At 46.4% G+C, this 16,208-nt stretch overlaps 1 protein-coding gene across 4 annotated transcripts in view; it reads right to left on the reverse strand.

The window, feature by feature from the left end:
- Window positions 1-16,208, reverse strand: part of LGALS3 (galectin 3) — a 28,675-nt gene that overhangs the window by 5,206 nt on the left and 7,261 nt on the right. For 2 of the 4 annotated variants that reach the window (XM_058429737.1, XM_058429736.1), the window contains exons 3-4: window positions 3,025-3,046; window positions 1,726-2,070 (exon numbers count right to left, since the gene is read on the reverse strand). In XM_058429737.1, coding sequence (XP_058285720.1) covers window positions 1,726-2,070; window positions 3,025-3,046 — 367 coding nt within the window. Of the gene's footprint in view, window positions 1-1,725; window positions 2,071-3,024; window positions 3,047-11,065; window positions 11,199-16,208 lie in introns of those variants that run through there. The other 2 variants (XM_032179403.2, XM_032179404.2) reach the window with 2 other exon arrangements.

Consider the following 16,208-nt stretch of genomic DNA (forward strand, 5'->3'; position numbering starts at 1 on the left):
CTAGATGTACAGATAATAATTGAAAAGAAAGCCATCAGTAAATCTCATTACTACGGCCATCCCAATTTGTACTTATTCATGTTGACTATTTTTGGAAAGGCTTAAGCTAGATCTTGTGATCAACATTAACATTTTTGTATCACTCTTAAGGCCCTGTCATGGTACATGCTTCACTGTGGTTATTCTGCTTCCTGGGGGGGCAAGCAGCATATCACATTCTGGGCTTGTGGGTTCTCATATGCTCTGTACTCACATGGCTCCAGCAGAGTGCTTTGATGTGGCAGATACTCAATGTTTATGGAATGAACACTGTTAATACTGTGAGGTTCATTCCACAAATGTTTATTGAGCAACTACATTCAAGGTACTGTGAATATCCCCAAAGCTCTATTTATGGCCTCTTTTCTTTCCCTTTTTAAGACTTTCCCCCTGGGTTTAACTATCACCTAAACCTTTTTATTTTTTGAGACAAGGTCTCAAAAATCCAGGTCTCAGTTGTTGAGGATGGAGTGCAGTGGTGTGATCATAGCTTACTGCAGCCTCAACCTCTTGGACTCAAGCAATCCTCCTGCCTCAGCCTCCGGCAGTGGTGGGATTACAGGCATGAGCCACCACACCCAGCCCATCCAAATATTTTCTTTCTAGTCCTGATGTGTACTAGTCCTGTACTTCCTCCCACCTGGATTTGCTGCTAGTGCCTCAAATTCAACAAGTGTGAACTAGAACGGTCTTCCCTACCCCCTCCCCCATCAGTTCCCCTTCATGAGTTCCCAGTTTGGGCTAAAGCTTTGCCGATGGCTCTAGTTGCTCAGCCTTGAAAAGTCAGAGTCCTCTATGACTTCTAAGACATAATCAGTAGATTCTGGGGGTTCTTCCTCTGTAATCTCTCTTACATCTGCCTGTTCCTTTCCACAGCCTTCATGTCCCCCTCTCTCTGCAACTGATCATCTCTGGTATAGTCCCTCTCAATGCCACCCACTCCCCCAAGTCTTTCTACTCTAAACTGACCTAAAAGGAGACAATGCTACCTTGTGCTGTCTTCTGCATAGTCCTGAAATGGTCTAATCCCACACTGGTACTTAGCTCTTTCCTCATATTTATTATACGTTTTATCATCCAACTAGATTATAAATCTGGAAAGGAAGGATCCTGTGGCTGAGATGTATCTGGATCCCCCATGGAGTTATGTTTTACACTTAGAATTCACTTGCTAAGACATATTTTAATTTGCATGAAAATTCAACCCTTAGATCACAAAATTATCTTTAGAAGGTTTTTCAAAACCAGATTACCCTGGTTCCTCTACATGTTTGCTCAATGACCATGGACAAATTATATCACTTCTCTATTGCCCCATTTCCCCATGTGTGAAATGGGGTTATTAACAGTATCTTATAGGGTGGTAATGGGGTTAAATGAGATTATCCATGTAGATGCATACTATTGACATGTACTAAGTGTTAATAATAACCAAAATGTTCTCCATTACTACAATCTTGATTTATATTCATAAGCAGCCTTATCAGTGCCTTCAAAATATTCATTACCTTCTGTTTATACTAACCACACACAATAAGCTCAATATGAACACTTAATTTTTTGACTCCACCAACATACACCCATGGCTGGCCCTTGAGAAGTGGCTCTAAGCAGCAGGTTTAAAGCTCGGGATCTCCCTGAAGCCCTCTGCATGTCAAGTACATGAAAGAAGGAATGCCATCTCACCAGTGGCCCAGCAGGGGCACCATAGGGGCCAGTGGCAGGGTAGGCTCCAGGAGCACTTGGCTGTCCAGGAGGTGGGTAGGCCCCAGGGCCGCTGGGTGGCCCTGGGTAGACTCCAGGTGCAGGTGGTCCGGGATAAGCTCCAGGTGCTCCGGGATAAGCTCCAGGTGCTCCAGGGTAGGCACCCGGAGGTGCCTGTCCAGGATAAGCCCCTGGGGGTGCCTGCCCGGGGTGGGCCCCAGGATAGGAAGCCCCTGGGTAGCCCCCTGCCCCAGCAGGCTGGTTCCCCCATGGGCCAGGCCATCCTTGAGGGTTTGGGTTTGCAGACCCAGATAACGCATCATGGAGCTGGAAAGAAAGACATAAACAATTACAGGACAGAAAGCATTCTCAAAAGCAGAATTTTCAGGAAAATAGGAATATGTGATCAAAGAAGGAGAGGAATATGGCAAAGGCATTACATGCATATCATTAAACTTTTTCCACTTATTAATAGTTTGAGTTTCTAAGACTAAAATTAGATGTTGGGATTACATATACTTTCTCACTTTATTCTTGCCTCCCAACGTCTCAGATCAGGGAGGGCTGTATTTTCATAATTAGCTCAAGTCAGTAGTTGGCGCTCCTCTACTTACAGCACATACTTTTTAATCACCATGAGAAAAACAATCACAAACATCACAATGCCCAGACTGTACCGCACTTCCCCCCTCAGAGGATTTCTCAGCTCCTGCTGGCAGAGTCCACTCCCTTATGCCCTGGGCCTTTTGGTGAAAGGGTTACTGTGAGTGAGTCCCAGGCCTCGCTCTGCCTGGCTTTCTTCCCAGATCTGCTGCTGGAAAAACAAGGCTCCAGCTCGCAAGCCCTCATTGGACAAATGAGTCCAGGGGAAGCCAGGCAGTGGGAGAGTGAAAAGGGAAAGTCATGGTAAAAACAAAACCCCCAGCCCTCAACCATGTGGAGCTGATCGAGGGTAAGAAACAGGCATAAGGCCGGGCGCGGTGGCTCACGCTTGTAATCCCAGCACTTTGTGAGGCTGAGGTGGGCGGATCACGAGGTCAGGAGATCGAGACCACGGTGAAACCTCGTCTCTACTAAAAATATAAAAAATTACCCGAGTGTGGTGGTGGGCGCCTGTAGTCCCAGCTACTCGGGAGGCTGAGGCAGGAGAATGGCGTGAACCCGGGAGGCGGAGCTTGCAGTGAGCCAGGATCGCGCCACTGCACTCCAGCCTGGGCGACAGAGCGAGACTCTGTCTCAAAAAAAAAAAAAAAGAAAAAGAAACAGGCATAAAACACTTACCGAAAAATTGTCTGCCATTTTCCTGAGAGAAAGAAAGAGACAAAGGTTATCATTTGATCCTGAAAGCTTTCACCGATTTCCATTAAACTGAACCTCACCACTAGTTCATTGTGCAGTTCTAGTCCATCTCTAGGCATTATGCCTAAGTCAGTAGTGTGGGGCCACAAAAACATCTCTTCAAGGGGCAGGGATGCTTTCCAGCTAGATTGCCAAACGCTATTTAACTCACAAGTTTAAACTTCCATCACACTAGCCTGTGCTCTGAATCTTGCCCATCTGCCCTCTGTCCCCACTAACTGCCCCATCCCCTCCTCTGAGTTTTTGAAGATAAGCAGTGATTGATTCCTACTGAGACAGGAAAGACAATGACCTCCAGACATAGTTGCTGCCCTGTTATTTATTCCTCTATTTGCACACACTTATGCCTGCTCTTGGCCAGGCACTGCGCAGGCTCCTATCCAGGTGTGAAGATGAATAGGCCATGATCTGCATGGTCAAAGGGGCCACAGGATCTAAAACTCAAAACAATTGAGCCCACAGAGATATAGAATAGAAGGATGGTTACCAGAGGCTGGGAAAGGTAGTGGGGGAGGGTGGGAGGGAGGTGGGGATAGTTAATGGGTGACAAAAATAGTTATAATGAATGAATAAGGCCGGGTATTTGACAGCACAACAGGGTGACTATAGTCAATAATTTCATTGTACATTTGAAAATAACTAAAAGTATAATTGGATTGTTTGTAACACAAATAAATGAGAAGACGGATACCCCATTTTCCATGATGTGATTATTAGGCATTGCATACCTGTGTCAAAACATCTAACATACCCCATAAATATATATACCTGCTATGTACCCATAAAGATTAAGAATTAAAAAACAAAAAAGCCGAAGGGCCCACAGTCCAGCAAGGCAGATGAGATGCATCCATGGAAATGTGAAATAACAAGTCACAGATGCTATGAGTCAGAATATGTGCTGTAGGAATTGAAACCCAGAAATCTTACTTCTAAAAAGGAAAGGAAAGGTGCTGTTGGAGCTAAGCCTCAAAGGGCAGCTGAAATTTATATGTGTTTTTTTTTTTTTTCAAAGGTACTTGTTATTCCAAATAAAATATTTGGCAGTACAACAAACTAAGGTGAAAAAATTCAGGCAACGTGACGTGAAGGAAAAAAATATTTGGGTGTAAGATGCTACCAAAGAGGGTTTGCCTAAGGGGTGGTCTGGAGACATCAGTCCTGCTTTCTCCTGTTCCTTCCCATGTCAAGGCTCCAAAAGCACAAGATGCTTCACAGCTGTTGTAGGTGCTCCAGCAGTGAGGGGAGGAGGGCAGCTGGGCCCCTGAGGCATGGGTGAGTTCTTCCTAAGCTCAGGATCACCTGTGCCATGGCCTGAATTACCTGGACCTTGAAACAACCAGAATAGCCTTCTCTTTGATTTGCCCACCTGTGATATTTACTCAATCACTTTTAGAAATGGCATCGGCCCCAAGGGATCCAATAAATGTCCACTACTTGATTCAAATGCAAGATATTGGCTGGGTGTGGTGGCTCATGCCTGTAATCCCAGCACGCTGGGAGGCCAAGGTGGGCAGATCGCTTGAGCCCAAGAATTCAAGACTAGCCTGGGCAATATGGCAAAACCCTGTCTCTATGAAAAATACAAAAATTAGCTGGGTGTGGTGGCGCATGCCTGTGTTCCCAGCTACTCGAGGGGCTGAGGTGGGAGGATCATTTGAGCCTAGGAGGTCAAGGCTGCAGTGAGCTGTGATTGCACCACTGCACTCCAGCCTGGGTGACAGAGCGAGACCTCGTCTCAAAAAAAAAAACCCATAAAATATTACATTTTTTTTGGTAAAACTTAAACAGGCAGAGCTCCTCCTAGGGCTTAACATATGCTTCATTTACACACACTGGATATTTTATACAGGTTGAGTATCCTTTATTTGAAATAGGACCAGAAGTGTTTCTGATTTCCATTTTTTTTTTGTTTGTTTGTTTTGGAATATGTCCTTATGCCCAGTTAAGCATCCCTAATCTGAAGAGCCAAAATCCAAAATCTCCAGTGAGCATTTCTTTAGAGCATGACCTCTGAGCATCATGCAGGCATGCAAAAAGTTTGGGATTTTGGAGCATTTCAGATTTCTGCACTGGGGATGCTCATCCTGTACTATACTGCTATTATTTATATCATAGTCAGACATTATCTTTGACTAAAATATTTTTGCACATCTTTTTTTTTTTAGACGGGGTCTTGTTCTGTTGCACAGGCTGGAGTGCAGTGACATGATATTAGGGCTCACTGCAGCCTCCACCTCCCAGGCTCATGTGATCCTCCCACCTCAGCCTCCCAAGTAACTGGGACTACAGGCACACAACACCACACCCAGCTAAGTTATTTTTTTTTTTGTAGACACGGGGTCTCTCTATGTTGCCCAGGCTGGTCTCAAACTCCTGGGTTCAAGTGATCCTCCCACCTCAGCCTCCCAAAGTGCTGGGATTACAGGCATGGGCCACTGCATCTAACCACACATCTCTTTTTGAACATGGTCATTCTGAAACCTATTCAGAAGTGGTTAGGTTATGACCATGCCCACTTTCCAACCTAGGGAACTGCTGGCAGCTTGACAGGGAAGTCACGGTGACTCCAGAGGTTACTACATCTTTCATTTACGTTACATCCTGTAGTGCTTGGCTTTTTAAAGCAAAAGTTGTGAGCTCCTCTGCATGTGCCTCCTTCCCCAAAAGGCTGCCACACTACCATACAAGAAACCGTATAAGTTGCTACTGCAGGGGGAACTTGAGAGAAGAGTTGTTACAGAAAAGGAAAATAAATGAAAAATTTGTAATTCAGAAAAAGAAAGTCTCCCTCATTTTGGATGCCAGTAGGAAACGATCTTGAACTTCAAGGTGGGCAGAAAGCTTAGTTCCTTTAATTACACATACTTCTTCCACCCTAAGGCAACATATCAAAGACCCAGCAATAACGTTATCAACATTTTGATTTCTTTTAAATGTCCTCATTGCACAGGAGCTTATTGTAAACCTCAGCACCACTGACACTTCAGGTCAGATGCTTTGCTGTGGGGCGCTGTCCTGTGCACTGCAGGATGTTCAGCAGCATTGCTGGCTTCAATACATATGCTGCCAGAACTCCAGCATACCACACTCCAACTTGTGACAACCAAGTGTCTTCAGGCCAGGTGTGGTGGCTCACGTCTGTAATCCCAGTCATTTGGGCGGCTGAGGCAGGAATATTGCTTGAGCCCAGGAGTTCAAGACTAGCCTGGGCAATATAGCGAAACCCCAGTCTCTACCAAAAAAAGGAAAAAACGTCTTCAGACATTGCCAATATCCCCTGTGAGCAAAATCATGGCTAGTTGAGGACCGCCAATCTAGCTAGTTAGCAGTGTATCCCTACATGAATGTGCACACATGGTTCAATAAAAACCAAAAAGTTAGTTTCAATTGTTAAAACTAGCTGAATTTGCCTTATAAAGGGTCCTAACATAACTCTATTCAAATTAAGATGTGTTTAAAGGCTGATTCCAACCAGAAAGTCAAATAAAGAAGGCATTTCCACAATTTAATATTTATTCTTTTCAAAGCCTCCGCTCAAGCATGTTTAGTTTATTTTCCAATCTAACCAAATCCAGTTTGGGAAACAAAGCAGATCTTGCTGCATTTCCACTGTTTCAACACCACCTCGGAGGGCAGTATAGATTGTGTCTCGACACATTAGACAAGGCCACTGGAACAAAACCTGGTATTTGTGTGGTGCTTTTCAGCTTATGAAGCATGTTCACATACCTTATCTATTTTAGTTATAATGACAATCTTTGTGGTGAAATCTTGTACTGTTCTGCCATCTCGCTGTCCAGCCTGGGACATGAATCATCCCTATGTCCAGCCTATCCACACTGTAGATGCTACCCACCCACAAGTCACTTAGTAGCAGGCTTGGTTATCAGATCAAAAACACAGTATATATAGGGTTCGGTACTATCCATGGTTTGAGGCATCCACAGGGGGTCTTGGAATGCATCCCCTGAAAATAAGGGAGAGACTACTGTGTTCTCACCATAAGGAAACTGAGGCTCAGAGAGATAACACGGTGGCCCAAGGTCATCTGTCACTGGCAGATCAAGGAGTAGGGCTCGTGTCTTTTTACTCCTTATTTAGGCTCATTGTACACCAATAGAAAACATCACACTTTGAAATTTTAAAGTACATTCCTTTGAAAGTGTTAATTACTTCATTGGGAAATTAATTCTCTGACTTACTCATCTGTAACTACATAACACACTGAAATTGTAAACAAATTTTTTAAAAAGGATTGTGTTTTGGTCAGAAAACTAACTGGGTGATTCATTCAAGCACAAAATAATACTGAATATTGAATACAAGAATGCCATTTTGTATAGTCACTTGCTAATTATAACCACATTTTAACCAATAAAGTGTACTTTTCCAAAAATTGGGTATGCCCCGTTTTGATTATGTCAACTTCCAAACATGAGATTTCTTTTTTGAAAAGCATTATAGGCCGGGTGCAGTGGCTCACGCCTGTAATCCCAGCACTTTGGGAGGCCAAGGCAGGAGGATCACGAGGTCAGGAGTTTGAGACCAGCCTGGCCAACACAGTGAAACCCCATCTCTACTAAAAATACAAAGAATTAGCTGGGTGTGGTGGCGGGCGCCTGTAATCCCAGCTACTCGGGAGGCTGAGGCAGGAGAATTGCTTGAACCCAGGAGGCAGAGGTTGCAGTGAGCTGAGATGGCACTGCAGCCTGGGAGGCTGCAAGGCTCCATCTCAAGAAAAAAAGACAAGAAAAGCATTATAACGATGCTCTTTTGAAATCAAGATTATTAACCTCAAAACTTTCAGGAAAACTAAAAAGACATCTATTCAGATAAATATCATCCTTACCTGCCTGAAATTTTTTTCGTTTTTCTTTTCAGATGAGTAGTTTAGAGAGAGAGACATACAATCAAATGTCAGAAATCTTCCCACTCTACAGATACTATAGATATGTGAACCCCATCCTGGTGTTTCCAGGATCAGAGAATTTTGAAGAGTCCAAGGGAAAAAAAACACTTCAAAAAATAAACTAAAAGTAGAGAAATACTAGCTGGGTCTCCACATTTGTAAACACCTACAGTAAGCAGTTCAGTGTAGCTTCGGAATAAGGAATTTAAACATGAGTTAGAATACAGACCATTTTAATCGGCTGTTAATTGGTAGCTTTTCCCTTTAACAAAGAGTAGCTATCCACTGCACTATGCTATTCTAGGCCCACCCAGCAATCAGTCCGGTTGTCTGGGTTCCCAGGGGCACTTCTGAAATGTCTGCTCAGAAAGGTCCCTGAAGACTACTTCCTGAGCCCTTAGGCACTGCCCTACACTGCTCCTCAAGTAACACAAGAGGCAGTCTACTTCCTGTCCTTGCTGAAACACAGAGCAGGACTTGAGGAAAGCCCATTTGCCAAAGACAAATTCAGTGATGCTAAGTTGGAATAAGGGAAACTAGTCCTTTCCTAGGATTTCTTTCTCATCGTAGCTCCCTGGCATCAAGGAAGGTAGTTACTTTCTGCTTCTTATGACTGATTTTTCCCCCTATGGAAAAGCTGAACAGAGGTCAAAAGAGAACACATGACACTTGGTCAATAGCGAACTGGAAGTATACAGCAAGCACAGCCTAGACTGGCTCTTAAGTTACCCACTCAGAATTTAATGAGAAGATCCAGTTCAGGCACCAGACACAAGGAGCTACCCTTGAGTGGGAGCCTGTGTCCCAAACGATCACAGGAAAGAAAAGCTATGTTTGAGATCAGTTACCACAAGTATCAAGTACATAAGTTTACAAGCCACTTGGCATTTAAGGTCAACACAAGATTCTGAAGGCATACTACATGAACAAAGGTCTCGGCTGCAGTTAAGTTTTAGAGTCTGGCTAATGAGGGTTCTGTGTAAAAAGGTACCTAAATTATACATGAGACCAGCATTAGCCTCTTGACCTCACTAAGTGAAAAAAGTCTTTATAAAGCACCTATGCATATTTGTAGCACAGCGAACTATCATAGATTAAAGACCACTTAACAGAGCGAGACACCTATTCTACTTGGACACAACTAGTTTTTGGGGTCAGTCCATCAGGCGGTACTCATCCTCTTCTGCTTCTTACGTAACTTAGTGAGGCTTCCTCCTAGCAGTTCTAAGTGCTAAATATTCAAGGACCATCATCAAACTTCTCCCCAGAATCTGGACTAAGTGCTGATTGTAAACATCACCTCTAAATATTATGAATTTAGGAAGTTGCTTAAGTCCCCCAAAGATCAAGGATGGGATATGATCATCTTTAGAATGAGAGACCCTACCCTAAGGATTGAGAGGGAGACTATTGTTGTAGAAAAGTAAATGATCATTATTCAACTTTACCTTTTATGGAAACACACAATTTCCTAGTATGAAATATTTATCAACTTGAGGTAGGCCAGGCGCAGTGGCTCATGCCTATAATCCCAGCACTTTAGGAGGCCGAGGCAGGCGGGTCACCTGAGGTCGGTGGTTCGAGACCAGCCTGACCAACATGGAGAGACACCCCCCCCCCCCCCCACCCCGCCACCACCACTAAAAATACAAAATTAGCCGGGCATGGTGGCGGATGCCTGTAATCCCAGCTACTCCGGAGGCTGAGGCAGGAGAATCGCTTGAACCCGGTAGGCAGAGGTTGCGGTGAGCCGAGATAGTGCCATTTCACTCCAGCCTGGGCAACAAGAGCGAAACTGAGTCTCAAAAAATAAAAATAAAACAAAAACAAAAACCTTACGTAAACAAATCAGAACTTTGGAAGCTGACGAAAGCTTTTTCTCCTCAGGCTCTGTGCCCAAGTGGTTAATTGTATCAGTCTCATTTTCTTCAGAATTAACTGAGCCTTCTCCCATTTCTTCCCCAGAATCCTAGAAACAGCGTGTCCTGAGTCACTGAGGTCCAGGTGTCCTCATTGTGCAGCAACCCAACTCCCAGAGTCACTTTACAAACATTCCGCAGTCTCTGGAATCGGCATGACGAACTTGAAGGGTAAGGCTGAAACCTAAGTCCCAGCCTCCACCATATGTCCCCGACTCCCTGGACCTGAACGCCTACTGCTCAGAGGGCAATCGTTTTAGTGTTTCTATTTGAGCACCCGATAATTCAGAATAAACTCTCAAACATGTTGTGAAAGCCCCCCGCTAGGGCTCTGCACACTAGGACCAACATTCTGCCACATCCACCACTTCCTGGGCACAGTCTGGGCAGGGAGGCGCATTTGATTCGGAAAAGCTTAGAGTTTGCAGTCTTTGCTAAGCCAGGTCATGTCCACTCAGGCCATGGGGCAAGCACCATTTTCTGTGGGATCAGCAACCAGACAGCGGCTGCAGCCCGGCCGCAGCTGGTCCTGGTGGAAGAACTCATTCGCGCTCCACTGCGAGATCTCCTCCAAGTCCAGCCTCAGCTGATGCTCAAAAGCGGCCGGGTCAGCCAAGCTGTGGGTCCCGGGAGGCGCCCTATGCAGTCCCGGGAAGTCCCTTCGCTCCCCCGCGGCCGTGATCTGGGAAAGGGTGACGGGGCTCCAACCCCAGTTAGAGAAACTGGAGCGGCCGTCTGGTTTGCTGAGCGAGCCCCTCCGCCTCCCCTCGCAGCGGGACCTGGCGGGACTGGGGTGACCAGACTGCGGCTCGTCACCGGATGGAGCTTACTCCGGGGCCGCAGAGCGCAGCCGGCGGAGGTGCGACGGCAGCGAAGCCCCCGAGGCTCCGCAGAAGGTGGCCCGTGCCGCCGCGGAGACGTGTGTGGGTCTCGTAAGGTGCTGCCAACCTTCCCCGAGCGCCAGCGCCCTCGAGAATCAAAGGCGACTGCCCCGGGGCCAGATCGCTGCCCGCCGCCCCGCACCCGGAGGGCAGAGCACAGGCTGTGGGGCTCTCCGCGCGCGCCCCGGCCCGGTCCCGGGGAGCCGAAGCCCCTCCGGACCGCGCCCCAAGCAGCGCCTGGGCGCCCTCACCCCTGCCCGGCCGGAGCCGCGTCCGCCGCGCCCCGCGCCGCTCACCGCTCGTTGGCTGGCTCCGGACGGCTGCTGGCGAGGAGCTGCGGGCGCCGGCGGGGCGGTGGCTCCGAGCCTCAAATACTCCCAGCCCCGCCCGGCCCGCCTCTCCTGAGGCGGGGCGGCGCCCCTGCCCAGCCCGTCCTCTCCCCGGATCAGGCTGGGCGAGCCCCGCGCCCGCCTGACACCCCGAGCCGCCGCCGCAGGGGCGACCAGGAAGCTCCCGACGGGGAGAGCGCGGTCACTGAGGGGCGCGACCTCCGCTGCCACCGTTAGGTTCCGTGGCGCTCCCGGGGCCTGGGCTGTGGCCGCGTCTGTCCCCCGCCCTCTCCAGAATCACCTGAGTGAAGAATTCACTGAGAGGAATTCAATTAATAGGTTGCTTTATTTGTAGAATACAAAACCAAAAACCTTTTCAGTGTCTATTCCCTAGGGTACTGACTACAAATTGACTACTTATTCTAGATCAATAGGCCTAGTCTCAAAGCAATTCCCTTATGAAGCAATTAATCAGACAACTCTTTAACACATTTTACACAGGAAATTCACCATATATATATATATCTCCTCCTTTTAACTTCACCTTATCGTTTTGTTGGAAGAAAGAGATAAGTATTATTATCTCATTTTTACTGTCAGGGTGCTATAGTCTGAATGTTTATATCCCGCCAAAGTTCATATGTTGAAATCCTAACCCTCACCATGATGTATTAGGAAGTGGAGGCCTTGGGAAGTGATTAGGTCATAGGGGCAGGGTCCTTAGGAATGAGATTGGTGCCCTAATAAAAGAGGCCGGAGAGAGACCCCTTTCCACTTCCACCTTTTGAAGACACAGCCAGAAGGCGCCCTCTGTGAACCAGAAAGCAGGCCCTCACCAGACATCAAATCTGCGGGTCTGGATCTTGGATTTCCCGACCTTCAGAACTGCGGGAAATAAACATATATTGCCTATAAGCTACCCAGTTTATGATAGTTTGTTACAGAAACCCAAACAGACTAAAAGAGAAAATGATTTACTTATCCAAGCTCACTCATGTCTAGGAACAACATCCAGAAATCCTGGCTCTTACACTTTATCTGGAAAAGCACCAGGCCAAAGAATCCTTGCAGGTCAGAACAAGGATCTCTGAGGAAAAAAAAAAAAAAATTAAGGGGGGTGGGGGAAGAATATTTGCAGGGACTGGCTTATGTAAACTATGGAGAAAACCAGGTATCATCTGGCTCCTAAATAATTCCTGTAGCCCTTATAGTAACCAATTAATAACATAAAGATAAATTATTTCCTGCAGTTTTTCAACTTAGGGAAATGTTCCTGTGAAGGACTCACTTGATGGAATTGAGAAGCTGTCTTCGCACTCTCTCGGATAAATTTGAAAGTGTCTTAGTGGCTGGCACTGTTCCTGCAACATTGTCCCCTCTAGGCTTGCACATAGAAGTCACAGTGTGGCTGGGGATTATTTATTAAAGTATGAACTCTTATCTGAAGAGGTAGCCTGGCAACCAATTTATTTGAATGGATCACCCATAGTAAATGACTAACCTCTGGGTAGTAAAAAGGTGTCACCCAAAGGAATGCCCTTGGTCTCCAGGGAAAATGCTATAAATCTTAAGACTTTGAGTCATGAGGCCTCATGGCCAGGTGTGGTACCCTTAGAGGGTTAGCCACTGGTAATAAGAAAAGTAGATAGCCAAATGAATTGCTGTGGAGGCAAGGGACGGATCACACTCTTGCATTTTCTTCTGGTCATTTCAAAGATAGACCAAGTTCATGCCATGGCTACTTAGGGGGCTTGCTTACACCTGATTGTATGATCAGACATCCTTTTGGCTTCGCTTCCTTACTTGTACATCCCCATGAATACTTTGGTGCCAACTTCATGCCCCACAAAGCTAACAAAAGGATCCTGCTATGATCAGGGTGTGCCTGGGAATTTATAATTTGTACACATGCAATAAACGGCTCTTTATTACCCAATCCAAAGTCATATCCCTTTTCTAAGATAAGCATAAAAAAGAACCCCATAAAATCAATTAAGGTATCATTGAGTAACTTGTATGTACAGCTCACTGTGTTATTTGAAATAAGGGACAAGGCAAGAATTAGCCCTCAAACAAATAGGCTGGCTGGTTTCTACGGATGCAGAGATTGTAGGCCCCTGATAAAAGCAAGGATTCTAAGAGAGGCATCTCCACAGGAGGGAAAGGAGGAACCTTGGGAAAGCAGGTGGCTGTCCGGAAGGTCAGGAGGGAAGCTGGGTAAGAACTTCGGTTAGAGCCAGAAGAGAGTAGGAGATGAAGATGAGAACAAAAAGGGAAAGTCTTTAAGGATAAGCAGAAAAGAGAAACGAAGACAGTAATTGGAGGAGAAAGCAGAGCCAATTATTTATTTATTTTTTATTTTTTTTTGAGACGGAGTTTTGCTCGGCTCACCGCAACCTCCACTCCCGGGTTCAAGTGATTCTCCTGCCTCAGCCTTCCCGGTAGCTGGGATTACAGGCATGCACCACCACGCCTGGCCAATTTTGTATTTTTAGTAGAGACGGGGTTTCTCCATGTTGGTCAGGCTGGTCTCAAAGTCCCTACCTCAGGTGATCCGCCCACCTCAGCCTCCCAAAGTGCTGGGATTACAGGCGTGAGCCACTGTGCCCGGCAGCAAAGCCAGTTTTTTAAAGTCACCTTTTAAATAAGAAAACAGAACCAGAGAGAAAGGAAAAAGAGAGGAGAATAGAAGAATTATGAAAATATAAAAAGTGAGTGAACCTGGAACAAGCCAGAAAAGAGGAGAGAAATTTCCCAGAAATTAGCACTACAGTGGGCCAGATAGGGAAAGAATGTCTCACAAAAGCTGAAGTTCTTATGAAATATAAACAAAAATCTTGATATTAAGTCATGTAGACAGCAGAATACAGGAACAGCCAGAAAAGAGCAAAGTGGCTGCTTTCCAGTTTTCACATTTGGACCCTGGGGAGCCCAGGCAAGTTTGGCAATTCTGTGTCTACATGGTGTTAACGCATCTGGGTGACAAGTGAAGAGTTGAGTCAGGCCTCAGGGCACTTGGTCTTTCTGGTGCCAACAACTGGATTCTGGGTGGCTGGCAGACTTAGGGACTGAAAGAGAGGCTGAGTGTTCTGGGGAACCATTTATGCGTTGAAGACAAAGTAATTTCCAGTTCCAGAACGAAATGACTGTGGCTGTCTGCTGTTTCTAGTCCCAGTTATCTACATGTACTTACTCATATCCAAGGCCTTTAGTGGGGGCCTAATATATGCCTCAACTATTTTGCAAAATCCACCCCTTCTAGCTCGCTGAATGAACAGGCTCACCAAAACCTGGTCAACAAATGAAATAGGGTTGGTGGCAGTAATGTGCCCAATGATGGTTTACAAGGCCTTACCACCTGGGTTGCAACTACAGCCCCTTGGGGACAGAGTGAGAGCCAAAACCTGCTTAGAAGGGAGCAGCCCCTCCTACCTTGGATGGGCAGGTCAACAGCATCAGGGAGAAGAGGTGTCCCAGGTGCCACTGCAGGCGTAAAGCCCCTTCTCCAGCCCAACCTCAGCCCTGGCTACCTCAGCCTAACCTTCCTTGTTTGTCCCTCAAGCCTAACCCAGGCCTGTCTTCAGCACTAGCCACCACCAAACCCACATTCCTACCAGTCACTTCTGTCTATAGACAGGAAGTGGCTGCTGCCACTACTTCTGCCCTTATTGCAGCCACACCCAGGGCTATGCTTTTAACCACGCTATAGGGCTATGATCTTAACCATGCTACAGCATTAAGCTGCCTCTTGAGGAAGTATAAAACCAGGGAAAGGGATAGAGAATGTGCGAGCTTGCTAAGGCTGCCATAACAAAGCACCAGGAACTGAGTAACTTAAATAACAGAAATTTATTTTCTCCCAATTCTGGAGGCCAGAAGTCCAAGATCAGATGTTGGAAGGGTGGGTTTCTTCTGAGGCCTCTCTCCTTGGCTTGTACGTCTCTCTATACTTCACATGATCTTTCTTATATGCCTGTCTGTGTCCTAATCTCCTCTTGTTAGAAGGACACATTCGTATTAGATTAAGACCTCATTTTAACTTAATTGCCCCGTTAAAGGCCCTCTCTCCAAAAACAGTCACATTCTGAGCTATCCGGGGCTAGGATGGTACTGATATAAATGTTTTTGCAAAGAGAGAGGGACACAATTCATCCCATATCAGAGAAGGGCAGGGGAGGAGCTGGCTGTCAGTTCAGCAAGTGTGGTCAGCAGAGATTTCTCCAAGGAGGTGGTATTTGAGCTGAGACCTAAATAAGGAGTAGGGGCAGGCTTGTAAAGATCCGAGAAAGTGGGAATGGCAAGAATAACACTGAGTTGCAACAGGGACCTGTGCCAGCATAGACACCCATGGGGCACCTCCTGCCCACTCCTCTCAGAATCCCTTCCCTGCCATCCTCATAAAGTGGCCCAGCAGCAAAGCTAGCACTTCATGACCTCTCACCTTAAGTGGAGTTGGGAGAATTGTGGAGTCCTAATTGGGGGCTGGGGGAAGTGGAGAATTGGGCTGGTGGGATCAAGGGAAAGCAAAAAGAGAAAGCAGGCCGGGCGCAGTGGCTCACGCCTGTAATCCTAGCACTTTGGGAGGCGGAGATGTGTGGATCGCTTGAGGTCAGGAGTTCGAGAACAGCCTGGCCAACATGGTGAAACCCCATCTCTACTAAAAATACAAAAATTAGCCAGGCATGGTGGCAGGTGCCTGTAGTCCAGCCTGGGCAACAGAGTGAGACTCTGTCTCAAAAAAAAAAAAAAAAACAAAGGCAGATAAGCTATAAGTCTGCCTTTTTTCATGGTCCAGGACACATAGCCCTCTTGCGCAAATAACTCACAATCTTCCTGCTCCCAGCTCTCTCCAGCCCCTTGGCTGATAGAAAAAATGCACGTTAGCTCACTGCAACCTTGGCATCATCAGTACTGCACAAAACCCTCTTCAGCACGCAGCACGCGCTCCATCCTATAAAATCCCCAGCAACCCTTTGTCTCCTTTCACTCAGCTTCTCTTTTGCCAGCCTGCCCATTGCTTCCTTGCAACATATTTTTATACTTTTTCTAATAAATCTGCCTTTCT

The sequence above is a fragment of the Hylobates moloch genome, unplaced genomic scaffold, assembly GCF_009828535.3.
Source record: "Hylobates moloch isolate HMO894 unplaced genomic scaffold, HMol_V3 SCAFFOLD_16, whole genome shotgun sequence".
In the NCBI taxonomy this organism is placed as follows: Eukaryota; Metazoa; Chordata; class Mammalia; order Primates; family Hylobatidae; genus Hylobates; species Hylobates moloch.